At 41.3% G+C, this 27500-nt stretch overlaps 1 protein-coding gene and 1 pseudogene across 5 annotated transcripts in view; one reads left to right on the top strand and one right to left on the bottom strand.

Annotated features, from left to right (window-relative positions):
• Positions 1-27500, top strand: part of LOC147027123 (tyrosine-protein kinase ABL1-like) — a 135862-nt gene that overhangs the window by 81440 nt on the left and 26922 nt on the right. For 3 of the 5 annotated variants that reach the window (XM_085883295.1, XM_085883299.1, XM_085883300.1), the window contains 5 exons: positions 1758-1925; positions 2088-2383; positions 2793-3065; positions 18947-19031; positions 22486-22663. In XM_085883295.1, the coding sequence (XP_085739421.1) occupies positions 1758-1925; positions 2088-2383; positions 2793-3065; positions 18947-19031; positions 22486-22663 (1000 nt within the window). Of the gene's footprint in view, positions 187-1757; positions 1926-2087; positions 2384-2792; positions 3066-18946; positions 19032-22485; positions 22664-27500 lie in introns of all 5 variants that reach the window. The other 2 variants (XM_085883298.1, XM_085883296.1) reach the window with 2 other exon arrangements.
• Positions 23179-24537, bottom strand: LOC147027124 (uncharacterized; annotated as a pseudogene).

Genomic DNA, 27500 nt, shown 5'->3' with positions numbered 1-27500 from the left:
AACAATGTGCCAGTCTGTCTTTCCTTGATTTTACAATTCCGAGGATATCTTTGAGAAATTTATTTTGAGGGAGTGTTATCAGCATGAAATGCCTTGCGGAACAAAGTATCTCTGAAAAGGAAATTATGTTTCCCAATGGTTCTAAGATGGGGAAAAATACAAAACTTCAACGGACTGAACAAATTGGTAAGAATGTTCGTTACTTGATTAAATTTTGCTGCGATATAAAGTGTTCAATTCTTTAACTTGTACGTTGGTTTTCGTCACCTTGTTGGCGTTATTTTGATTTTTATCGTTGTACTAAATTTTATTTCTGCTCTTTTTGTTTCCTTTTGTGGTAAACTTCTATGTTATTTATGCATAAGACTTATTCTTCTCGTGAATTCATGTTGGACTGGGACGGGTTGATTCATCTGTTGCTGAGGTCCGGCTGCGCTGCTAATGCAGTACCCCCTCCTCGACTTTCGGGCAGGAATCGAACTTCTTCAGGGTCCAGACTCACATTGGCATACTTTTTTTTTGCAGGCCACAGTGGTATATTTAATATCCTCATAGGTGGGACACCCAGCTTAACGTCTCTCTGAAGTATTGACGTAATAATGCAGGATGGCAGTTCAGTTGAGAATAAAACACAGACGAGATCACTAAAAGGTTGACCATGCAACCTCTGGATCCCGCCGTCCCTTCCATATCACTGAAAAGCTTGAAAAAACACTGATGCGATTCTTGTGCAAGGGTTTTAAATACTATATATATATATATATATATTAAAGTAAGATTCTCATAATAATCCAAGACATTCCAATTATTTTTTTGTATTTTCCCATTCATTGTGCAAGTACACTTTATTGGTAAGATAATATGTCAATTTTATATTTCTATATACGTACTGAACTCTTCTTTTGGCCTTCATTGTCATGCCTTGAACTACTCAGTGTCTTTTATGTGAAACCTTTTGGAGGGTCCTGTTTGGCACTCCCATCAATGCACATAACTCATGATAGAGTTCCAAAGTTAAAATCCCATCTCCTATGTTGGTTGGTCAAATGTCTCCGAATGTCCCTGTAGTTCATGTAACAACTTCTGGCCTCATTCCTATCTCCCTCTCATCCTTCCGTTCTCCCCTAGCCAGGCCAGGTCAAACACGTTCACACAGTTTCCCACACTTCATTACTCTTCCTAATCCTTCCATGTAATCAAATATTTTTTAACCTAAAAGTTGATAATCGTTCCTTCTTTTACATTGGTTGTCTACTACAAATATTTATGTACCATGTTCATTACTTTATGACTTCACTTTTTTCCAAATTGCAAACTGTATGTGATATCGATTCTTCTTCTTCTTCTTCTTATTCTTTTTCTTCTTCTTCTTCTTCTTCTTCTTCTTCTTCTTCTTCTTCTTTTGGCTGCTCCCATTAGGGGTCGCCACAGCGGATCATCTGTTATAATCCGCATAATGATTTGGCACAGGTTTTACACTGGATGCCCTTCCTGATGCAACCCTGGTCGCCTCTTACGACACGGGGATATGGTACACCTATTCTAACCGGGGCATACACCGGGCATATGTGATATCTACTATATTGCTAAAGGTTTTTTTTCTAAAGTTTTTTTTTTTTTAGGTTTGGATACTTGTTTCCTTCTCTTCTAGTTCAAGAGTAAATTATGTTGATGGCACATTGCTTTGGATTGGTCATGTGTAAAACTCATTTAATGGCCTCATTCAGTGTGCTTATCATTGCACTTTCTCCTGTCAGACGCCTTGCATCATCCTGCAGATATTGACTCTCAAGCCTTGAGCGAGGCGGTGCGGTGGAATTCCAAGGAGAACCTCCTGTCGCGACCTATTGAGAATGATTGCAACCTGTTTGTTGCACTTTATGACTTTGTTGCGAGTGGAGACAACACGCTCAGCATCACAAGAGGTAGGACAATCAATTTGGTTTGGAGGGGTGGGGGAACACAGAAGGGTTGTGATGAAATCACTTTGGTAGTGTTGTCGGCTTGTCGAAAATAATTCTTCCATTTTTCTTACTCGTCGATGACCATACTTCCTGATATCACCACAAACCCCTTTTCTTTTGCAGGTGAGAAAATGTGTGTGTTGGGTTACAACCAAAATGGTGAATGGTGTGAAGTTCACTCTCGCAACGGACAAGGTTGGGTACCGAGCAACTACATCACTCCGGTGAACAGCCTGGAGAAGCACTCGTGGTACCATGGACCGATCTCACGCAATGCCGCAGAGTACCTGCTCAGCAGCGGCATCAATGGATCGTTCTTGCTGCGCGAGAGCGAAAGTAGTCCCGGGCAGAGATCAATCTCACTGCGCTGCGAGGGCCGTGTGTATCACTACCGTATCAACATAGCATCCGATGGAAAGGTACGTGCCGGGTGCCTGGCCCACTTTGGCCTCCATTGCCCTGTCAGCTGTTCTTAATCCGTATTTAAGGGGAAACGTTTATTCTCCATCGATGTTTGCAAATGTTGACGTATACATTGTGTTGTCTGTTGATTTGTTTGTGCATTTGTTTGTAACTAAATTTGTGGTACTTGAGTCGAATGTGTTGTTACTTTGTGTGCAATTTTACTTTTTGAAGTATAAATGCTTCCATAATGATGAAAACGTTGAATAAAATATACGTGCCTTTGAGTGGGCTTATTGGTTTTGTTCTCGTGGCTGAGCAACGGAATAATGATTGTTGATTTTACCCCTTCTTCTTTTGTATTCCACCCCTTCCTTTGCCTCTTCCCCACAATTGCTCACTCTTCCCACTATTCTTTCTTAAAAGTACTATGTGAGCTCAGATAGTCGCTTCACCACCCTGGCGGAGCTTGTTCACCATCACTCGAGTGTGGCTGACGGACTTATCACCACGTTGCATTACCCAGCGCCGAAGCGTACCAAGCCAACAGTATACGGCGTGTCGCCCAACCACGACAAATGGGAGATCGAGCGCACGGACATTACCATGAAGCAGAAGCTTGGTGGTGGGCAGTATGGCGAGGTGTATGAAGGATACTGGAAGCGTTACAATTTTGTTGTGGCTGTCAAGACACTCAAGGTAGCTATCTGCTGTTTCCTGTTTTTATTTTTATTTTTGCAATTATTTGTGATGTATTTTTATATTTATTTTGCTTCCCATTGATTGGCTTGCACATTTTATGATGCCATGCAGTTAATGTTATGGTCGTTCTCTTGAAATATATTTAAAATTTCATTAATTTATTGGTGAGCCTTCTACTCGGTTTTAGCAGAGGTTACATGTTGTCAATAAGTTTGAAGTGAGACTTCAAACCTGATGCCTGAAAAGGTTTCTGCAATTCTGATAAATTGAGAGAAAGTCTCAAAGAAAATGAAGAAGTTTGAATGAGTGATGTACTTCTATTTGGCCGATTTATGAGGAATAGGATAATTAACCAGTTAACTATGTGATACAATACAGATATAGAACTGCTTTGGATGAAGGGTGATTAAAGCATATATGGTACATGTGTAGATGAAGTGGCTTGCAAAAGTATTCACCCCAACCAATAATGCCACATTCAATTCAATTTAAATTTCAAAAAAACATTGATATCCATCGTTGCCAATATAAGTACAGTAAAAGAAAAATATATGAAAGTAATATTTCCGAAACTTGGTGAACTCAGAAGCATACAATCAAAATAACACATTCAGAAGCAAATATATTTAGATGAATTATGTAGAAGCAATTTTTCCAAATGCACTTTTTTTTTATTCATACCTGAAGAGATCAAACTAAACACTGTAATACTTGAAGGAGGTTACACTTCAGGAATACCTGTAAAAAACAAAACATGTACAAATCAAAATTCACTGGTTCAAAAGTATTCAGCCCCTTGGTGGAAGAACCTTTCACAGCAATGAGTGCTGTGAGTCTTTGTGGGTAGGTCTCCACCAGCTTTGTCCAGTGACATGGTAAAATCTTTGCCCATTCTTCATGTGAAAATTGCTTTAGTTCTGCCAAGTTTTTTCTTTAGTATATCATCAACATATTTGTGCATTATCATGCAGTAAAGTCATTTCTTCTCATCTCACTTCATTCCATGACGAGACGCCAAAGTACTCTGCTTTCATGGTTTTTTTTGCGTGTTGAAAAAATTCCACAAAAATGAATCTCCATCATGGTCTCAAAACACTCCTGCTATAAGCTTTCCTGTTGATGGTTAAACCCTGATTATTATTATTATTATCTATATATTAATACTGAAGGACCAATTTTGTGCTCCTCCTCGCGGTCGCGTCACGTTTTTCTCGGTACTGTGACCTGGACTGAAAGAAACTTCGTACCTGTAACAGTGCATCGCACATCGTGGCAATAGTCAACCTTCAACTCTGAAGCAGAATAAACACTTTTCGTTTTACATTTGTTTACATGGCAACGTGTGACGTCACCGCTGAGAGGCGTAAGGACGTCGTGACATCATCGGTCATTCGCTGACATCATTACGTCCGTCGTCGATAGACCGTCACCGCTGAGAGGTGTCATTCCACTCCTCGAAAATAGCGTCTGCAATGTAAAACCCTCTTCTACACATGCTGACTACCTCAGAATGTGAATTTGACACAAAAAATGTAACAAGAAACATTGTATCTCTAATACTGAAGGACCAATTTTGTGCTCCTCCTAGCGGTCGCGTCACGTTTTTCTCGGTACTGTGACCTGAGAAGTTTTGACACGGTGTTTGTACGTCAAAGACACGTGCACAAATCAGGGGACTTCTTCACAAGGAGTAGTGTACACCAAAAATGTCGTGTACAAGGACGTTTTGTAGGCCTCATTAGGTAAGGCCATGGAGTACATCGACTGGGATCCGGCTCTTGCAAGAGCCGCCACTGGTTGTCATATTGGGCTCATCAAACGGAATCCGTCTGTGACGGGGTTTCGGCTCGTTATTATTATTTTGTTGTTGTTTACTTTTTAATTATTTAATGTGTTGTTTTTGGTTTTTGTGCTGAGGACCAAGAATGTCTCCTCTCCGTGATGGCTCACTTTGACTGGTTTGAAGTAATGGACTGTGTTATCCCGTGTTTCAATATACTTCAATACATCTTCTCTATGACAGTTTTGCAGGAGCTCTGTGCTCACAATGGCCACACTATAGTTCCCTTTTGATTATCCACCTTGCACTAATTTTTATTTTTTGATGTTAGTGTGAGAAAGGAGGATGGTTTCCACACTTCCAATAATGACGTGCAATCCTTCTGGAATTTTGTATGCAGTCATCTGACGATTATGCAAAATTGGCAATACAACAATAAACTTTTCCTTGAGTGACAGTTCATGAACACTTTCTATTTCGCTACCATTTTGGAACTCTATGCACCATAAAACACAATGATGTGGACATTCATAATGAAATTGTGCAAACGGTCTCCTGTAAATTATGTATGGTATTGATATTCTCCTTCACAAAGAACTTGATGATGCACCTCCTTTTAAAAAAGTATTCATTTATTTTATTCTTTATATTGCCGAGGCTCATATGAGAGCTAACACACAACGCACAGCAAGGGGGGCATGAGACAAGAGGGGTGGGAGAGGAAAGGACAAACAGTGGCGAACAGAGACATTCGGAGATCTGTGGAAGGGAGAGGGATGGGGTGGCGAACACTGGGTGTTCAAGATGGACATTACAGGGACTTTCAGGAAGGAAAGCAGGAAATTTGAAGGAGGTGGGTTGGGGTGATCAACGGAGGTAGAAAATATCAAGGATTTGGATGGGGGAAGATAAGAGGTGGTGAATAGCTGTTTTGAAGGCCTGGAGGGAAGAATGGGATTGAAGAGAGTGTGGGAGTTTATTCCAAAGGCAGGAAAAAAAAGAGGAATGAAAGTATTCGAAATTGATCACCTCTTCAATATAAAGTATATATCCCCTGTTCTACAACACATGTGACTGTTTTGGCCACCATTTGGATTTTTCTGCAATTATTTATCAAGCATTGATATAATTTGCTGTTTAAATAATTGCTCATGGGAAACAATATCATTGAACAAAATTTCAGGATTGAACTATCATTGTTACTTTCTACAATAAGTCTCATCAACCTTGAACCACCTTTGTATTATCAAAAGGTATAGCCAACCATCAGCCAACCACCTGCAGACTGGACAGCCAACTTCACCTCCTCCTCCCTCCAAAATGACAGGCATATTCCATGTTGCAATTCAGGTTCACGTGAAGCATTGTACCAACATTATATCATTGGGCCCTACCCCTACCGAGAAACAAACTTGTACTCAGTTGCTCGAAGTTGAGTCCACGACCTCTGAAATGATCCTTTCAGACACGCTGCACAAAGTTGCCAACTCACACGGCAATGTTCCATGCATTGCACTATGTGCTTTATCAAGTTTCCTGAATGCATAATTTTTCTGGGTTAAAAAAAAGTTGTTGCTCTTGCTCAGCTCCAAAAATAAGTATTTATTCATTTCAAAGAAACTTACTCCAGTGGAAAACTTTTTGTGAAACATTTTGTGATTTTAGGTATTCTTTGATTGTGGTTGGAAGTTGTGGTTCAAGTTGCTTTCTTGGCAGAGTGAACAGTACAAAAGCTGTTTATCTGTTTACTCTTGCATTCGGAAATATGTCGAAATTGGGGTATGTCAATTACTGGTATTCATTAATGTATAAAATACTCATTTCGTTGAATTCATTAATTACATTTCCTAATCTTCCACACTAATAAATATGTGTGTGTGTGCGTCCATCCTCCATAACTCCAAAACCATGAAACCAATCAGCCTGAAACTTTGCATGCATATTAAGGGAACTCCAAGGGAGTCCATGAGTGAAAATTTGGGTGTTTGGGTTAATTAAAACACCCCATTTTGAAGATAATTAATGGCCTTACTTAATTATATCCTTTATCAGGTGATCCTCAGCCACCTTGCTCTCGATGGGGTATAAAGGCTTTTCCTGGGTTACCTCGCTGGGGTCTGAAACCGCCATGATTTTTTGGCCTCCTCACCCATGCCTTGGAACAGGCATCACATCTCAAAGTAAAACGATTTCTCAGTGATGGGGTTTTTGTTTGTTTTTTCCCCCACTTTCCTCACTCGTATTATCAAATCCCTGTTCATCATAGCTACAAATCGCTGAGTGCATTGCAATGCTTATAAACGCCCGGAGACACCAGTGTTCGGGGCTTTATTTCATTTCCACGCATGCCATTACCTCAAGAATCTCTTAAACTAAGCCGGATTACAAAATTTAAGCTCCAGCATTAAATTTAGCATCGGTACCGATGCTGAAGAAATGTTCATTTGTCCAATTCGGACGTTGCTTGGGCGTTTCCGGGTGCATGGGTTTATCGAGCTGGGCATTATGTTGGAGTGCCTGCTTGAGTGCTTAAGCCACTTGCCGAGCAAGTCAATAGTGGTGCAGTTCATGTCCCGATCGGGATGTACAGTCGGCAGTTGCTCTACAAGGTGGAGGTACGTCTACAGCACACATGGACATGGTACATATGGATAGATTTGGATCTGTACGGACTCTGCGGGTAACGGCATGCCATGCCTGTTGCAGGTGCCATGGTGGCAAAGTTTCATCCCATATCTTATGGAGGTTTTATCAGGTTTTCTTTTGTCCTCTTGATTGTTTCGAAAGAAATTGGTTATCAGGTTTGCTTAACAAAGGTTGTATGGTTTCTCTTTGTGAGTTTTAAAAGCAAAATACATTTGATAACACCCGATTTCCAAGCCGTTTGCCATATTAATGTGTTTTCTAAATGACTGAGCCAAATTGTTTTCCACCCGTCACACGCAGCTGTTTATAAAGATTAATGTTTATGCACATCTCCTTAAAATTCAAGAATGCAACATTGTTTTTTTTTTAATTTGTTTATGGAAATTCCCCCAAAACAACAGTGAAAGTTACTCAAGGTTTTTGGTTTGTGTACAGTTCGTACTGTAGTCAGTAATCACACTTATTCCAATCTGTCGATTCCTAAAAAAATTGCCATTTGCTCTCTCTACTAACTCCCTTCCCCGCCCTCCCCCCCCCTCTCTCTCTCTGTCCCATCCTCACTCCACCCCTTCCTAATGCAGTGCAGCACCCTCCCACACATCTCTCTCTGTCTCCGGACAGTGGTGGTCTCCAGACACGTCTGGGCGGAAGTTTGTTTCCGGACCCATCCGGCGGGTTTTGTCTCCAGATGTGTCTTGGCGGTATTTTAGTATGACTGGTAGAACGTGGATTTCAGACATTATTTTGTTTCCATCTTCACTTCACTTTACATTTAAAAAATCGTTGTCGAAGGAGATTTACGGGTGGGGGAGGGGAGTGGGGTTGCTATGGCATTGGTTCATTGGTACATTTTGTTATTTCTGTCCCAGGTTGACTTCCTCCTCAGTATCGTTATTCTACCTGGTGAGCACCCAGGGGTATTGCCCCTATTTTTATTATAGCTAGACAACAGATCTAGTCCCATTATAGCAATTGCTGCATGATATGTGAACAACAAACATCAACTGTAACTCAACCACACTGTCTTTCTGCATTGCTGGAGCACATAAAGAGCGCTTCAATTGGTGGTTGGGAATAGTATATTAAAAAGTTAGTTCTCCAACCTAAAGGTGATGTCATGATGATGCATTACCTTTTTGATCTTTTCTTCCCAACCAATAATTGAAGCTCTCTAGCTGTGCTATGGTGGTACAGATGATGATGTGTTGATAGGGCAGGCAACGTTTGTTGTTCACAGATTGCACAGTAATTGTTATAATTGCACTCGATCTGTTATCTTGCTATTCACACCTGGGGCTGAGCTCTGCCGATGAGCTGAAGGGGTGTTCTTGCCACGGCATATGATCGGGGTACTATGTTGTGTTGATCCCCCAAAATGGTGAAATATGTTTACAGTTTTACTCGGATCTCTTTTTGTGCCATAATATAATGAACCTGCCATTCAGGATTTTTTTAAAACACCACAAAAGACCATTCGCAGTCAGTGAGCCAACTCGTGAATGCAATGGCATGATGATGCTTAAAAGGTTGGAGAAATTGTGTGTGTGTGTGTTTTGTGTGTGTTTGTGTGTGTGTATGTGTTTGTGTGTGTATGTGTGTTAGCAGATAACCATATTCCACCAGGCCGTTTATTTTGATGAAATTTCCTTATAAGAGTTTGGAATATCTCGGGAGTTAGCTCAAAATGTCCTTTGACAGCATGGTGGCAGGGACCTACAAAAATGCCGCATAATATAAAATTTGACTTCAAGTCCTCAACTCCCTTCTTCAAGTCCTCAATCCCCCTCTCCCAGCTCTCTGTCCTCTCCTCCCACTTTCTTCTTCCAGTTCTCAACACCCAACCCCCAAGTCTGCAGGCTCCCACCCAAACCCAAGTCCTCAACCCCCCAGCCTCAACCCTCCCTTTCCTCACTCTGTCCCTTCTCTGCCCCCACACCACTCAGACTCTGTCCTCTACTCCCCCTTTCTTTTCAAGTCCTCCACCCCCCACCCCCTTTCCCAACCTCAGGTCTGTAACTTCTCATTTCTTCTTCAAGTCCTCAACCGAGCCAAACTCAAAGCCCCCATACTAGTCACTAACTGTTAAGACTGCTTGGGTTTCTCGCTGAAATAAAGGGACCAAAAGGAAATTATACCTTTGATGGAATTGACTGAATAGTTTGGGGTGATATTATTTTTTACCTCCAGTGGGTGTGCAAATCAGTGACTCGAAGCCTATACCCCACCATGTGTGATAACAGTCAACCACCCATGTGTGATAAGTCATATGTATTTATTATTGTAAATTAACAACTTTTAAAAATGCACATGAAACTAACTGATTAAGTAAATTCCAAGAACAGTGCCATTTTATAGTATCAGTCAATACTTTGTGTGTCCACCCTTTTCCTTCTTGAGTGCCATCACTCTTTTACCCCTGCTTCCTGTATGTAACTGAACCAGTTACAGGAAAATTGTGCTAAATATCCTGCTGTACATGCCACAGTTCTGTCATTACCCTCACCGAAGGACAGGGTATTCCATTTGGGTCCATTTGTTACTTGGCGAAATCTTAGATTTTTGTCAAGTATGTTGGTCTGTTCCGTTTGTTGGTTTGTTTGTTTGTCCGGTCGTCTACAGCCCAAACGGCTGGACCAGTCGTTCTTATATTTTTACACCTGATAGGCAATCCACCTGAGACGGTCCGCGTCCAAACCCCGTCTTAATCGGACTAAACGTCACGACGTGACGTCACACAACGTGAAAACACATTTTTGGACATAACTCAGTGACCGGAAGTCGTAGCGACTTGCGGTTAACGCCAAATTAAACTTCATTCATATATCTAAATGATTACTAAATGCATCTTATTACAAATTACGCATAGTTTTTGCAAGTGTATGACGTCAAAGTTTTGCCTATTGACGTCATTTTTTAAAAATATTTACGCTCGTGTGCAGCCGAAACTACTAAAGCAATCGTTCTCAAATTTTAACACGTGATAGCCAATCTTGCTGAAATCGTCTGGGATCAAATTACGTCATAATCGCACTTAACGTCACGACGTTACGTCAAAAAAAGGTGAAAACAAGCTTTTGAACTTAACTCAGTAACCGGAAGTCGTAGCGACTTCCTGTTGACGCCAAAACAAACTTCAATGGAATATCTAAATGTTTTAAAATGCATGTTACAACAAATTATGCACAGTTTTCGCAAGCGTATGACGTCAATGTTTTTAGCTATTGGTGTGATTAAAAAAAAATTCTATTAGTTCTACAGGTCACAATTTTTAACTGATTTGGATGAAATTTTAACAGCTGATAGACATCCACAGTGCAAAAGGATATGTGGCTTTTGGTGATGTTCAATATCAGGATCTGGATTCTGCATCACTTTATATTATCGCCCATTATAAACCAATGGGTAATTTTGTGAATTGCACATGGCTATTTCTCAAACAGTTTTGCACTTATTATATTGAAACTTGTACTGTCTATTTATGCATGTAATATTAACATGTGTACAAAGTTTGATCGAAATTGACCCAAGGTCAAGGTCAGGGTCACCCAAAACATGAAAAACACACATATAAAATACATATTTTTGTTTTACTACATATTTCAAACCTGATAACAGGATCGTAAAGCTGGTTGAAAAGCAATGTTCCGAGGTATTTTCAAAAATTTTCTACGATCAGAATGAAGGCAACAAGCACCGCTGATAAGTTGTTGAATGTCACATGGTGGCTTTAAATGAGTTGTGAAAATTTTCAATCTGCTGCCGTTACCATGACAATGCGCGCCTGATAATTGTTATTTGTGACGTCGCGTAATTTTATTAATGTACGAACAAATAAACACCACACATTCCATGACATTACAGCTTGGACCACCACACGGAAAGGTCAACTAATTCGCCAAGTGTCGTGCTATGCACGATTTTTCATTTGTTTGTTACTTACGAAATCTAAAGATTTCGTAAGTATATTGATGCCTTCCGTTTTTGTTTTTGTTTGTTTGTTTGTTTGTTTGTTTGTAGGCACGATAACTCGAACGGAAGAAGCTACCAATGTCAAATTACACCACGTGATTCAGGAGGGTGATGGCTAGTGCTGATTAGATTTGGTCAAAATCGGTCAAAGGTCAAGGTCGCAGTGAGGTCAAATATTCGATTTTTGATGGTTTGGTACAGATAACTCGAACGGAAGAAGCTACCAATGTCATTACACCACGTGATTCAGGAGGGTGGTGGCTAGCGCTGATTAGATTTTGGTCAAAATCGGTCGAAGGTCAAGGTCACAGTGAGGTCTAACATCCAAAACATTCTATTTTTGATGGTTTGGTACAGAATCATCGTAGAAACTTCTGGTTTGCGTCGCTACCTTCTCCGGAGACAGCTTTTATTAGACAAGGTCAGAGGTCAAGTTGACGATTTCGTAAGTACCAGTCTATGACTGCTTGTTACTTACGAAATCTAAAGATTTCGTCAGTATATTGATGACTTCTGTCCTCTGTTTGTGTGTTTGTGTTTGTTTGTGTGTTTGTTTGTAGGCACGATAACTTGAGAACGGAAGAAGCTACCAATGTCAAATTACACCACGTGATTCAGGAGGGTGGTGGCTAGCGCTGATTAGATTTTGGTAAATATCGGTCAAAGGTCAAGGTCACAGTGAGGTCAAACATTCGATTTTTGATGGTTTGGTACAGAATCATCGTAGAAACTTCTGGTTTGCGTTGCTACCTTCTCTAGAGACAGCTTTTATTAGACAAGGTCAGAGGTCAAGTTGACGATTTCGTAAGTACCAGTCTATGACTGCTTGTTTGTTTGTTTGTGAACAGTATTACGGAAAAACTCCTCGACGGATTTCGACGAAACTTGGTGGGGGATTAGGTCTGGTCCAAGGATCATGCCAGTAGATTTTGGACTTGGTCCAAAATCCAATATGTCCGCTATGGCGGCCATTTTGAAAACATATTTGAATTTTTTTTTTTGCATTTCTTCATGTTTTAAGTGATTTCCAACCCCCCCCCCCAAAAAAAAAAAAAATTGTTAGACAAAAAAAAATTGCACCTTTTTTTTTTTTCAACAAAATTTAGATTTTTGTTTTTGTATTTCTACATGTTATAAGTGATTTCCAACAAAAAACATGCCAAATTATAATTGTGGCTGATTTTGGAACTTCAGCTGGATATACCCATGTAAAATAAATTGCTGTCTCAAGGAATCGAGTTTTGACGAATGAATTGAGTATGTAAAAGTTCAAAGTAAAAGGGAAAGTTGCAAACTATAACTCTGTGAGCACTGTTGACGTCAAATTGAATGAATAGGCTATCAGGTTCACTTGAGTGACCTCGCAGTATTGGTGGCGGAGGTTTTGCACTCTACCGAGTGCTCCCCCTCTCGTGTTGGAAGTGTTTTGGATCATTATCTTGTTTGAAAATGAATCCTCTTCCAATTAAATGACTTCTTCTAGGAACTGCATGGTGCTGCAGTATCTGCTTGTACTTCTCTTTTGTTAGTGTCCCAATGATCTGAACATGTTTTCTCCCAAAAGCTAAGCTCCAAAGCCAGATAGTCACAGAGCCTCCCCTGTGTTTAACGATCGCCTGCAAACATTGTGTGTCTTAGCATTCTCCAAGTCTTCGGCGTACAAACTGGCGTCTCTTGTATCAAAAAAGTTCAAACTTGGATTCATCAGACCAGAGTACTCAATTCCATATTGCCTTGTAAATTCCAGTCTTTTAACCTTATTCTGTGGTCTCAGCAGTGGTTTCTTTGATGCAAATCTGCCATTGAGACACTGCTGCAATCAGCCTTCTGTGCACAGTGCTGGACGATATGTTGATGTTCAGGCCTGCTCTAATTTGTCAGCTGCTGACTTGATTTGCTTCTTTCGCATAAATTGAGCAACTTTAAGTGTTTGTCTTGCTTTGGGGATTTTGTTCTGGGTTTTCGTAGACTTTTTTTGTCTTGTACCGATCCAGTTTCTTTCAGGCATTGCAAAGTGTACCTCACACCATTATAAGAGATCTTCCTCTCCTATTTTCTTTATTGTGTGCCCTTCTTCAGAGTGTTTGGATCTTCACAGGCCGTTCTGTCGAAACTTGCTTTATTGGTGCCATTATGAACCCACTCATAGATTTTAAAGCAAGGGATCAAGCTCATGAAAACTTATTTAATACATTCACTAATTTTCAACTTTTTATTGTGATTTCTTCCAATTCGCGTAAATGTGAATTTGGTTGATTACTTCAAAATGTATAATTATGTACTGTACAGAAATCCACAAACTGTTTCCTGCATATTTTGTTTGTGGTAAGTGGATATTACAAGCACATGATAATATAATATTTTTCAATTAATTTAATATACTTCAAGGTAACTGTGATATTAAATTGACTTTCATAGAAATTTGAATTTTTGTCTTCTGAATTTTTTTTTTTAGAGTTCATGGATATAGACACAGTTACACACTGTATGATTTGATGATGGATTATTTGTATTTTTGCCTTGTATCCCATACTTCTTCAACCTTTTCTTCCCAAATCCTTCCTCTTCTCCAATGGCTTGATTTCCAATCATCAATTTGGTTTCAGACCAGGTCACTCTACCCTGGATATGCTGCTACTGCTCTCCCATCAATGGATGGAGGTCCTCAATGCCAGACAGGAAATCCGAGCCGTATCCCTGGACATATCACGTGCTTTTGACACAGTCTGGCACCCTGCCCTACTCACCAAACTCTTTTCCCATGGTATTCAAGGCCATCTCCACTCATGGCTCGCAGACTTCCTCTCCTGTCGCAGTCAACGTGTGGCCCTAAATGGAGTTCTTTCATCCCCTCTTCCTGTGCAGGCTGGAGTTCCTCAAGGTAGCGTTCTGGGCCCTGTTCTTTTTCTGGTTTTCATCAATGATCTCTCGGACTCTCTGGAAAATCCTCTATTTCTCTTTGCCGATGACTCCACCCTCTGCCGTACCATCTGTCATCCCTCAGACCGGCAAGCAGCAGCTTCTTCGCTCACTGCAGATCTGGATAAAATCACAAACTGGTCCAACACGTGGAACATGTCTTTCAATCCAGACAAATCTCACACTCTCACTATGTCTCTTCGAAAGGACCGTTTACAAAACCCCCCATCCACTTTCTCAACAATCCTCTGGAAGAAGTCTTTTCTTTCAAGCTTCTGGGTCTCACTATCTGCCATGACCTTTCCTGGGAAAGTCACATTTCCAACCTCGCCTCAAAAGCCAGTCGCCGACTGGGAATCCTCCGTCGTGCAAAGTCCTTCCTCGGCCCTCTTGAGCTCCTGACCACTTACAAAGCTTTTGTCCGTAGCCTGATGGAGTACTGCTCTCCCCTCTGGGCTGGTGCTCCTGCCTCCCACCTTTCTCGACTTCACGCTGTCGAAACCAGGGCTTTTAAGATCATCGGCATCTCCCGCAATGAAGCTGAGTCTTTGGGCCTCTCACTCAATCACCGCAGGTTGGTCGGTGGTCTTTCTGTCTTCTACCGACTCCTCTCCAGCCTTGCCCCCCCTGCTCTCTCTGCGATTTGTCCCAACCACATTTCCACAGGGCGCTCAAGGTCCGCCAACAACCCCCTTCTGGTAAAACTACCAAAATCACGAATCACTGCTCATCTTCACTCTTTCATTCCTCTTTTTTCCCGCCTTTGGAATAAACTTCCTCACTCTATTATTTCCCATTCTTCCCTCCAGGCTTTCAAAACGGCTATTCACCACCACCTCTTATCTTCCCCCATCCAAATCCTCGATCTTTTCTACCCCCGATAATCCACCCAAGCCCACTTCCTTCAATTCTCCTGCTTTCCTTCCTGAAAGTCCCTGTAATGTCCATCTTCTCCTCGCCATGTTCCACGTCCCATCCCCATCCCTCTCCCTTCCACAGTTCACCTGTGTCTGTTCCCCAATGTTTTGTCCCTTCCACTCCCGCCCCTCTTGTCTCATGCCTCCTTGCTGTGAGTTGTGTGTTAGCTCTCATACGAGCCTCGACCAAGGTATACAAAAAAAAAAAAAAAAAAAAAAAAAAAAAAAACCTTTCATTTAATCTTCAAGACTCACCAAATACTATTTTTAATTGATTTGCACCATTGCACCATTTCACCATGACCTGTATGCTGCTTTTTGTTCTTTTTTGCTGAATAGCATTTCACACAAGTTAATATTTTCTGTAGTAGTGAGCAAAAAGGAAGTGTGTGTTGCCATTGGCCTAGATGTAGAACTTGGTTGACGTACTGGCATGTCATGGGGAAACATATGAACATGGAAATTTTTTTTCCTGTTCGTCAAACTCTTTAACAAAATGCGTAAGGGGAGTATTGCAGGTGTAGAAATGAAACTTGATAATAGTTCTGTTATCTGTGGGTTTTGTTTTTTTGCCTTTTGCCATTTTGAAATGGCAAACACATTTGTGTTTTCTTTTTGTATGCAACAAACATGTACCCTATTGTCTAAAAATGGTTGTTTTGCATCGAGTCATTTCCATGTGTTACGAGTTGCTATATCTGAATGTGTTATTGCAGTCTCATATTTAGTCCCTTGATATTGTAACAATGTATCAATCTCCTTGGCTGATGCTTGAGTTAATGGTTCTTAGTCCCCTACCGGTTTCACTGGAGGGGAATTTTTGCTCTCCGTCTGTTCGCCTGACTGTCCATCCCACCTGTGGTTTTTCAGCCTTTTTCCCATCCCTTTAACATATTCCACTGAAACTTGGTGCATAGCCTTATTATGATGGTTTGAGTTTCAGCGTGTTTCGTCCATTTTTCCGTTATGCCCTTTTTGGACTTGGAAAATATATCGATAGGGGATATGGATTGCACAACAATTCTTGTTCTTGTTTTATTTATTTTTCAGTTTTGTTATCAGCTTCAGTATTTCCCAGCATTTCCCCCTCCCCCACCCCCCCCCATCATATTTTTTCCTTGCTCTTATGTTGTCTTTATTTTGTTTTGCATTACAACTTTAAGAACTTTGTTATGGAAAATAATATTGTCTTCATGTCCAAGATGCTTATTCTGGAACTGTTTGTAAATGCAATATTATAATGTTCGGCATTCCAGTTCATTCCTTTTGCCCAGTTTGAATCTGGAGGGTTGCGTCGGCGACCGCAACATTCAACATATTCGAGACCTCCCTGCCAGATCTGTGTCTGACGACTGCGTTACCATGCAGATTTGAAGTTTTGAAGCAGCCCAGTGCTATGCCGATCGGCGTCGCGGGACTTTATCTTGTTTAGGCTGAGCGACCAAAGTCGCATGATGAGATCTTACTCAGCAGTGTTGAGATCACGATCAATTATCCCTCAACAGGTCTTTATGAAATCGCCAAATGAATTGGCCACCATAGACAGAATTCACCACCGAGACCAAGTGTATTTGTAAGATAAATTATGGCACGAGGGAAGGAATTTACAAGAGCAGCAATCACAATGATCAATAACAATAAAACAAACCTCTTAACCCACAACCGATTATAAGCACTAATGAACCAAGGAACTAACGGGAACCTAACTTATTGAAGTCCTCGGGGCCCAATCAATCACATTAGAGGCTGATGACACTGAGTACCGCTGGCTGCGTCCGCAGGATGCAGTGATTCCCAAGTTGTGACACGGAGAAACAATGAACAGTTCCCGGTCAGACAGATGGCACAAGGGGGAGAGTGGGCGCTGCTTGCTGTATGTGTGCATGGCTGGAGGTTGTGCAGCAAAACGCTTCGTTCTGGGAGAAACCCCGATGAAGCTCGTGTACAGGCTCCCACTGTAAGCTCCACGTGCATCTGCTCTTATTGCTGATTGTGTCACCCCCTGCATTTTGTTCAGAGTGTACATCGATAACTGTTCAGTGGAGGAAATTGAAACTTTACCACGTTACATGACCATGTAATGAGCAGTCACTCTTTTGAGGTCAATGTGGGCAATTTTCGAAAATCAATTTTCATCCGATTGACTAGAAATTTGAAGACGATTTGCATAACAAGTCATTGAATTCAACCACCAACTATTTTTGAGGTCAACATAAGTCAAGAGGTCAACATAGGCTAAATTTCTGAAATCCTCAATTTTCATCCGATTGACTTGAAATTTGAACAGGACTTTCATAAAAATGACCAACATGTGTCACGTGGTCTGGCAGCTATATTGGATCAAGGCGGGGGGGGGGGGGTGAACCTTAAAAAACAAGAGTTGGCTGGCTCGCACCAAGTCCTTCTCAAGACTGTGCGGGGCATGTAGTCTCGGAATACCACCGAGTTGTGTATGAAACACCAAGTGGATATGGCTTGTAAGAAAAGGGTTTTTAATTTTTGTTCTTATTAAATTACAAGCAGGATTTGTTTGGGTATGGAAATAAATGACTCATTTTAACGTTGTTGGGTTTTATTCTGAGAGCCGTGTGACTTGGGCAAGCTGTCGTGTTGGATGCCATTTTGTTCTGTTATTTGTGAAGACGCATTGTGTTTTTTGAAAGCTAAACATTGCAGTATTTTGCAACATTTTTAGCTCCGTAAATGCTTGGAAAACTGTGGTTGTGGCAGAATATTCATACCAAACAAGTATGGTAACTTTTGTGTATAATACTGGTTGAAACAGTAAGTTGTACTTTGATATCAGCATGGAACACACACACACACACACACACACACACACACACACACACACACACACACACACACACACACACACACACACACACACACACACACACACACACACACACACACACACACACGCTAGTGTGCAGCCTATGGCTGCTGATTGCATCATTGGTGAGGGGCGTGGCTATGCTGCTGATGCAGTGCCCCTATTACCAGTACACTGTTGCTCATTTTGCCAGCCTCTGAAGGATAACAGGATGAGTCAACCCCGCCTGGTGTTAATTCAGCGGTAGACGGGGCTCGAACTCAGGACCCTAGGATCCCAAGCCAGCAACTCTAACCTCTAAGCCAACGCCAGGTTTATGGAATGGATAATGAAAGTAGCTTCCATTGCCACATGCCATGTTGCAGTCTCGGGTACATTCTTACACTGCTAAGTCATCTCATGTCAGTGAAATTAATTGTACATCACCAATTTCATTACAATTCTTTTGTGATTTCCTTGAGATTTGTAATGAATTCCAAGTCCATGAAACTTGGGATTTGATTGATTTGGGAATGTATGCAAATGCGTCAATATAATTATTTCTTCTGATATTTGGTCTCAATCGAGATCTAGACCGAAACCTCACCTGTCTTTGACCTTATGCACACTTAATACCGTGTACTGTGACTTAGTTCACTGATGTCTATTACTACGGGAAGGGAGAGTAGGAGTGCCCATGGTTGGGTTACCGCCTTAGGCCCAAAACACCCTTAATCCATCCCTGATAACATCATTGGTATACATATATATGTTTTGAATCTTATGACGTCTTTATTTATTCGTTGTAAAGTATTTGTTTTGACTTGTACAGGAGGATACAATGGAGGTTGAAGAATTCTTGAAAGAAGCAAGTGTGATGAAAGAGATCAAACATCCAAACTTGGTGCAACTTCTTGGTAAATATGTCACCTTTATCTTCTATTAGTAATTTTTATGCATCCGCTGGAGGCATTGTTTTCGGGTTGTCCGTCCATGCGTCCATGATAGGTTTTCGTTACCGTAATAACTTAAGAACGACTATGAGGATCTAAGTCAAACTTGTTTGGTTAGTTCTCCGAAATAAGCTCAGAGTAGTTCCCAGTGTCAGCCGTCTCTCCCTTAAGATTTGGCATGAACATGGTTTTCTCACAAACTACCCGACCGATTATGGACCAAATTTGGTACTATGCATCAGGACAGCAAAGTCTCATGGGGTTGTACTTCCCATCTGGAGACACCCCTAAAAAGAAGTTTAAAGGGGAATTTTCTGCTTTCGGTGACAAAGTCGCTGGTAGCATTATGTTTTTGGGTTGTACGGTACGTCCACGCAAATTTTCTGTTTTCTATGCAACCGCTTATCTTATTGACATGAAATTTTCACCATAGATGTGACGACTCGTGCAGAATTTTTTTAATGATAATTATGACATCATAGGTCATGTGGGGTGGCAGCCATGTTGGAAAAATGGAAACACTGGACCTCTGTATCTCCTAAAATGCACCATGGAAAAAATTGAAACTTGGCATCTGGAAACTACTCTGCATGGGGAATAAGAGCGATTTAACTGACTGCATCGATGAAGTGGTATCCCGGTCAAAATTCGACATGTAGAATGCTGCATTCGATCAATATGAAAATTTGTCAGGCTTTTGTAGAGATAGGTTGTTTGACAGAAAAATTTTTATGACTTCTTCAGTCATGTGGTTTGGCAGCCATATTGTTTAAATAAAAAAAGGGGAAAAATCTTCTCCAGAACCGCTTTAAAGATCGAAGTGAAACTGCACATAAATGATCGGCTACCCATGTTGAACAAAGTTTGATGACTATGACATCATAGGTCACATGGTTTGGCAGCTCTGATTTTTTGAAGAATTAACATTTTAAAATCTTCTTCTCCAGAATGGCTTAACAGATCGAGGGGAAACCTCACTTGCATGTTCCCCAAGCCTTGGGGATACCAGGGTGTTCATGCATAATGAGGTCACATTGTCTGGCAGACATATTGGTTTGAACGACATTCTATTAAAAAAAAATCTTTCTCTTAAACCGCTTCATTCATCGATGTGAAACGTCACATTTTTGATCCATCAGACATGTGGAATACTGTATTTGTTTTAAATTTCAACCTGATCGGACGGACGCATGGTGTGGCAGCCAGAATTATTTAATATTTTAAATCTGGGTTCAGGGATTTAAATCAAACTTGATGCAAGTATGTATAATGAGTTTATAATGTGGGCAGAGACTTACTGGTGACGTCGTGACGTTGAAGGATGTTATTCTCGTTTATTGTGTTTACTTTTTCTTGTGTTTAGTTTTTTAGGTTATTGGTGTTTTGGGGTTTTTTTGTCGTTTTAGTTTTTCTTGAGGATTCACCTCTGCCACCGAAGGTGGGTGGATATTATGTTGTCACCCCTGTCTGTCGTCTGTTTATGAACAAGATATCTCAAGTTGTCGATGGATTAGGCTGACATTTGGTGGAGAGCTTGGTTATTTGACACAGATAAAATGATTAGATTTTGGTGAAGATCCGGATCTGAATATGGATCCGAGAATTTTTAAAAGTGATTTTTCACCACTTAGAGATAGGACAAAAACGATATATAGCACGATATCTCAAAAAGTTGAGGACAGATTTGACCGAAACTAGGTGGAGTGCTTGGTTACATAACAAAGAAGAATTAATTGGATTTTGGTGAAGATCCGGATCTGAGAATTTTTAAAGTTATTTTTATTTTTCACCATTGAGTGATCGTACTAGAACGAAATATAGCATGATATCTCAAAAAGTTATGGATGGATTCAGCCAAAACTTGGTGGATGAGTTCGTTAGGTGATGAGAACAAGCTCTTTAAAATTTACTTCAGTTCTGAATCCAGACCTGGCCTATCAGTGGGATACAAAATGTAAACTAATCAGCCTGGTGGAGGTATGTGCTCTACCCAGTGCCCTTGTAGTTGCTGAGTTTGCATCAGGACAGTAACCTGCCTGCCTGTTGTGGAAATGACGTCGATCTCCTTCGGGGTTACTTCATTTGTTTATGCTCCTGTGTGATCTTGAGCTTATCTGAAATTTAAATTCCAGATAAGGTATTGTCATTGCGTACCGTCCATCTCCTATTTCGACTTCTCTGGCCAAACCACTGGGCAGATCGGGCTGAAATTTGGCATCTATGGGCAACGTTCCTCTCCTGATTGGTAACAGGAATTGCAAAGCTCGTCATGGTCACATGGCTTTTAAGTCGGGCAAAATGGTCACCTTAGTAAATTTCTTCAAAAATCTTCTTCTCCAGACCCACCAGTCAGAATGCCACCAAATTTTGGTTACAACATTACGCCAGGGTAGGGATGTTCATCTGCACAGGTCATGCCGATCACTTGACCGGAAGTGTGTCAAAATGGCAGAGTCCCTCGGCTTTGAATAAAACAAATGCACAAAACAATTTTAGTAGATTAGCTTAGATCAGTGGTTTCCAAACTTTTTTGTCCATGACCCAAAATTTTAAATCACATTTGCCTTGCAACCCAAATGATACTGGTACCGAGTGTACCTTTGATAAAAATTGTCAGAGAAAATGCTTTTGACATGAAACCCCCCCTCAAAAACTGAGATTTTGAGGGGGGGTTCAAGTTTGGGTCACGACCCTGGGTTTGGGAACCCCCGGCTTAGATTAAGTTCAACTCCACAAAAGATTCATGCAACCTTCAACCCCCACCCTCCCCCAAACCCCAACCCCCACCCCTCACATTTCCCACCTCTCTTGGCTGATATTATGACAACCAAAGAAATGACTGAGTGCTACATATTACTCATATTATAACTTTGTGAAATTTAAAGCAAACATCTGTCAATCCATAAAAAAACTAGCTTGGTCAACACCTTCTCTCCCCACTCACCATCCCCCATTCAAATTGCCTTCATACATTAGTTCATTGTGAATATAAAGTGAGTATGTTGAACCAAACACAGCATTGTATCTGTTGTGCTCCAGTTTGCATTCAATTATGTACAATGAAAAGGTCAACCAGAGACTTGTAGATTAAAAAACAACTTTTAGTCAATGCATCACAAAAGCAAAACCTTCAAACCTCTTCCGAATGACGACGTATTCTAAAAACTCTTCTGGCACATGTCCGACACATAGTGAATTCTTAAGGAGCATCGGATAATGGTGTTTTAATTCCTGATCCTCCTACACAGTCACAAAAGCCGGCTTGCACCCTTCTTTATAAATCTAATGTCATCTGCTAAATTAGCATGGGCCTTTTGACCCCTTGATCAGGTTAAAGCCAACTTTTGCTTGGACAGCCCATTTATAGGAATCTAATTTCATGGACAATACTCATCGATGAATGTTTTTTTTTGTGCAGGTGTATGCACGAGGGAGCCGCCATTTTATATTGTCACAGAGTTCATGACGCACGGGAACCTGCTGGACTACTTGCGTGACTGTAACCAGGATGAGGTGACTGCGGTTGTTCTACTCTACATGGCGACGCAGATCTCGTCAGCAATGGAGTATTTGGAAAAGAAGAATTTCATTCACAGGTTAAATTAGCTTTTTGTTTTTTTAAATAAAAAAATCCCCCCTCCCCCTTCCCCCCTCACCCCAACCCCCACCCACCCCAACCCCCACCCACCCCCTTCGTCTCTCGTTCACAATGACAGGAACTGTTTGATAATCCTTACTAGTGGGGGGGGGGCTATGTAGTTTTGTGAGCAGTTCATGTTAATTTGTGGCAACCACTGTGAATGTATTCTTGTTGGTCCCACGAACCGGAAAAATGATGACATTTTTTCTGTTGACCTTTAGTGACCTTGCATCAAGGTCAAAGGTCAAGCGTCATTACAGTGACCATACTTCATTCAAAGTATATCGACCTTGGTGCCAAAATGTGGCAAAATTCACAAGGAACAGTGGATATGACATTTGTTTCATCATTTGACCATTAATTTTTTTTGGCAATATGTAAATGAGCTAATTACAGATCAACACATGTATAATTAGCCTACATGTACCTCATTAAAAATATATCCGGGCCATATATATATATAATAGCCAGCACATCCCGTCTCTAGATAATGTTAATTGTTAGTAGTTCATCACAAATTTGTACTGGTTTGTACTCGACTTGGCGTTTTGACTTGTAGGAGTACATGATGTTTTGATTTATGATTAGGACATCTTGGTGAACGCTGGCTGAACGTACTGCTGTGCGAATGCTCGTGGCTCGCCCTTGCAGTAGCCAACGGATGAAGGAATTTAGGGCTTTGGGCACATGCTTTTCGGCATCATCAATTGTCAACTCTCCATCAAATTCCCATGGTTTCTTGACCTCATCAGCTATCGCTTCTCTTGTAATCGAAGCACTATGAAACAGTTGGTGTATTTTATATCAGTATTATTTGCCATTGCATCTTCTATGGCGGCATCACGCACTGTTGTGGTAAAAACCAGCTCTGACTTCCTGCGGGATTTTGTCCTTTTGAAGTGAACATTGTCTGTATGGGAGGATTTTTTGCTTCACATCACGTACTTGTGGTAGTATGTTCACACCATGTGTTTCAAGAATGCTGCAGTACGTGCTGTGCAGTTCCGACATGTTGAGCTCCGTACCATCTGTGAGAAGGCTTTTGACCGGGCGAAGAAACTCAATATCTGATGCAATTACACCAACATTTGTGTCTACTGCTGGCCGTTGCCTGTCCTGGCTGTCTCGTTTTGGTGCCCGCTGAACATGCTTCACCCAACATGCCAGGTGATACTTCACGTCAATAGCACGAGCATCGTCCACTTTGATAGCAGCACTTAGTTGCACTTTCCATGTCTCATTGGCACTGTGTTCAACAGCTTTCCGTATTTGCTCCCCTGCATTTAATGAGGAAACCTCGTGTAATTCTTGACTGTTATCTTCTGGACAAAAGAAGCACAACTCCTTAGTGTATGTTGGGGTTGCAGACCATGTGAAACGTAGAGTGTCAGTTTGGTTCGAAGCAGCTACTGCTTGTTCCTTTGATTCCTTGCACTGGAGCAGCTAGGGCGACCCACGTTTTTTCTGAAGTTGCAGACTTTCTTGCTGTTGACATGCCTTCTCATAACGCTTTCTAGCGCGTTCAAGGTGACCGGTGTGACACGTCTCACTGTGGCATTTGCGGTGCCATTTTGCTTTGTTGGCTTCCAAGTATGTGTCTGTAACATTTTCCAATCTGCGGCTAATCTCAGGGAATTCACCATCTCCATCCTACCCACGTTTGTGAACGAAACTCAAAAACCTTGAATATGATTCAGATTCTGACTCTGTTACAAGTCCATCACTGGCAGGCCTTTGACATACGATGCAGAGTTTGAAATTGGTCTCCTGCCGTGGTCTTTTGGCGTTGGAAGGACTGTCGGGTCTCTGAAATTCCATCTTCAAGATGATTCACGTATCTGTAACAGGCAAATATTAAAAACCATTCTTGAGGCAAGGGCAAATCGATCATATAACTGAAACAAGTCAAATAATTAATGTGTACAGGGTTCCCGTGGCCTGGAAAATCCTGGAAAAGTCATGGAATTTCATTTTCAATTTACAGGCCTGGAAAGTCATGGAAATTGACTGGAAAGTCCCTGAAAAGAACGAACATAATATATGCAATGGTCTTTATGTGTATGGTGAAGACTATCTGCTAATTATGCATATTTTAATCTCTAATTGGGTCATTTACACATTAATTTGTATATTGAAAAACATCTGAGAGGTCAAATGACAAAACAAATGGCATATTCAATGTTCCTTGTGAAATTTGGCAGATTTTGGAACCAAGGTTGATATACTTTGAATGAAGTATGGTCACTGTAATGATGCTTGACCTTCAACCTTGAGGCAAGGTCACTGAAGGTCAACAGAAAAAAATGGCAACATCTTTTTTCCAATTAGTAGGACCCAATAGAATACATTTATGGTGGTTGTGCAAAATTAACATGAGCTGCACACAAACTCCAAATTGAGCACATAGCCCCCCCCCCCACTACAAAGTTGGTTGTTCGTTCGCTGTTTTCATTGGGATGTTGTCATCAACAACTGGGTTGCGCAACCAAAGTGCACTTGTTTATGTATTAGTTAGTGTGCGTTCGTGTGTGTGTTCAATCCACCAGTGCAAGGGAGTAAGCAATTTGTTTGCACTTTTCTATGATTATGTAGACAATTTTAAGCTGCAGTCCATATTTTTCTCGATAAAATTTGCTTTCCTTAAGAATGATTGAGCACTTCATGCAAAACCTTGCAGTATGGTCCCACTGCTTAAGCAGCACCAACACTGCACAGAGTATGGTCCTAATCTCCTCTCCTCCTTGCGGTATCCGTTGACGCACTATCCATTGAGATTAACCAATCCTCTTCAATTTGCCAATGCAGATGGTCTGTCATCATTGATTTGCTCGATCATGATTATAGCTTCCATTGCAACTTTGACGTTTCACAACGTTGTGCTGGAGCCTTGTGTATTGGACACTGGAAGTGCGTCATCAAGCTCATACGATGTCATTTTATGCAACACTGTTGGCCAGCGCGTGCGCCTCCATGAACTTTTGACATTGTTTCAAGTTACTCAATTTGTATTTGGTTCAAACCCAGGAAGTGTGAAATTGTTATGAATCAATTTACTTTCAGATATGTATTGCAAAACAAGTCTTCCCTCCCTTGTAAGGGATGCCGAGCGATTGTGTGCAAAGCACCTTACAGATGATTTGCATTTGCTGAGTCAGTGTCGATCTTCTAGTGCCGATCTATAACATAAAGTTGTATTATTTACATCCCTCTAATGTTTATTGTGATGTGTTATCATAACCATCACTTATTGTAAGGAGATGTCGTACCACAGACCTGCCGTTACCCTTACACTAATATCTGACACACAATCTATCTTGGAGTCACTAAATTGACATGATGAAATGTTAACACCTGAACATTTTGTAAGCTATTACTACAACACAAAGAGCAACATAACACAACTCCTGTATGATTAATGAAGATCCTAAACTTCTGTGCATGATTAAAACTATATGCACATATGCATACGTACACGGGGAGCATGCGCCACAGCACGTCGCTGCGTTCATTTTCCGCCGGTACTCCAGGGGCCTCTGTCTGGCCATCCCCCAGGCAGATGCCCATCCCATCCCCATATCTTTGGGGTAGGACATTTCAGGCACCCACCTGAAGGGACCACCTCAGGTTAACCCGAGGAGACGCCATCTGGTGGACAACACCTCAGCCCCACCCCACACACCACTTAGTGTGTTTTTGCAGAGTGAAGTGTTTAATGGTGGCTGGAGTGCAAATCCTGTCACGAACCTCCGAGTAATGGTAACCCACTGCAGGAGGATGTCCGCAGATGCAGTTGGGCACCAGATATGGATGGCCATTGACTCACAAGGAGCTACTCCGCATATGCATTCACATACCATTATATTTCACTGTCAACTCAATCCTTTGAAGTTTAAGGTCCATATGTGTGTGTGTCGGTTGACATGATACACAATTGTTTTTCTCAACCAAGTATTGATAAGAATATGTTACCACATTGGGAAAGGAATTGTGGTTGACATATTTAGCTTCAGCCCTCCAGCTTCTTTTGATGTGATGAAGGGCCGTTGCTCAGTGTCAGCCGCACGTTGTTCCCCACGACAGTAAACACACTCTTATGAACCTTCAGTTGATAAAATCCATTATATACATAAATGTTATACGAGCAACAAGTTGGGAATCCTGATACAATTTTGAGCGAATGTGCATCTCTGCTCAGTCACAAAATGTTTTTCGATAGATCATTGCACAACCGGATAGGTCACCAGCGTTTTGGTTTACTTGCAAAAAGCCTCAAGTGCAGATTGGTTATGCGGCACTGAATTCTGGCCTCATCATCCTTTTTCAGCAGGAATTGTGGTTTGGAACCTTTTTTGTATACAGAGTTTAGGCTCGTGGAAGAGATAGAAACTAAACATATGAGGATGCAACAGAACAGAAGGAACAATCGAGAGGGGGTTGGGGGGGGGGACATACCAACAACAGGGTTGATGGACAAAAATGGGTGTGGGGAATGAGGAGGTAGAGGAGGACACATGGGGTGGACAAGTTGGATACAGCAGCAAACTCTGAAGAAGGAAAAACTGGAAACTTGAGGGGAGGTGGGTGGTGAAGGGGTTGGGGGCTAACAGTAACTTCAAGGATAATTTTGCCCTTTGTATTTATCCTTATTTAAATTCGCCACTTGTCCCAATATAATGTGCAGTATTTCATTGTGATCCCCTCTAGCATGTTCTGGACACTCACTGTGAATGCACATGAGTCGGCCAGACTCGTGCCCTGAGCTTCTACGAGTCCTCTTGCTCATTGCCTGTGGG

The sequence above is a fragment of the Eptatretus burgeri genome, chromosome 5 (assembly GCF_056783735.1).
Source record: "Eptatretus burgeri isolate ZD-2024b chromosome 5, Ebu_testis_v1, whole genome shotgun sequence".
In the NCBI taxonomy this organism is placed as follows: Eukaryota; Metazoa; Chordata; class Myxini; order Myxiniformes; family Myxinidae; genus Eptatretus; species Eptatretus burgeri.
Note: the sequence above shows the minus strand (reverse complement) of the source record. Positions and strands in the feature narration are given on the sequence as shown.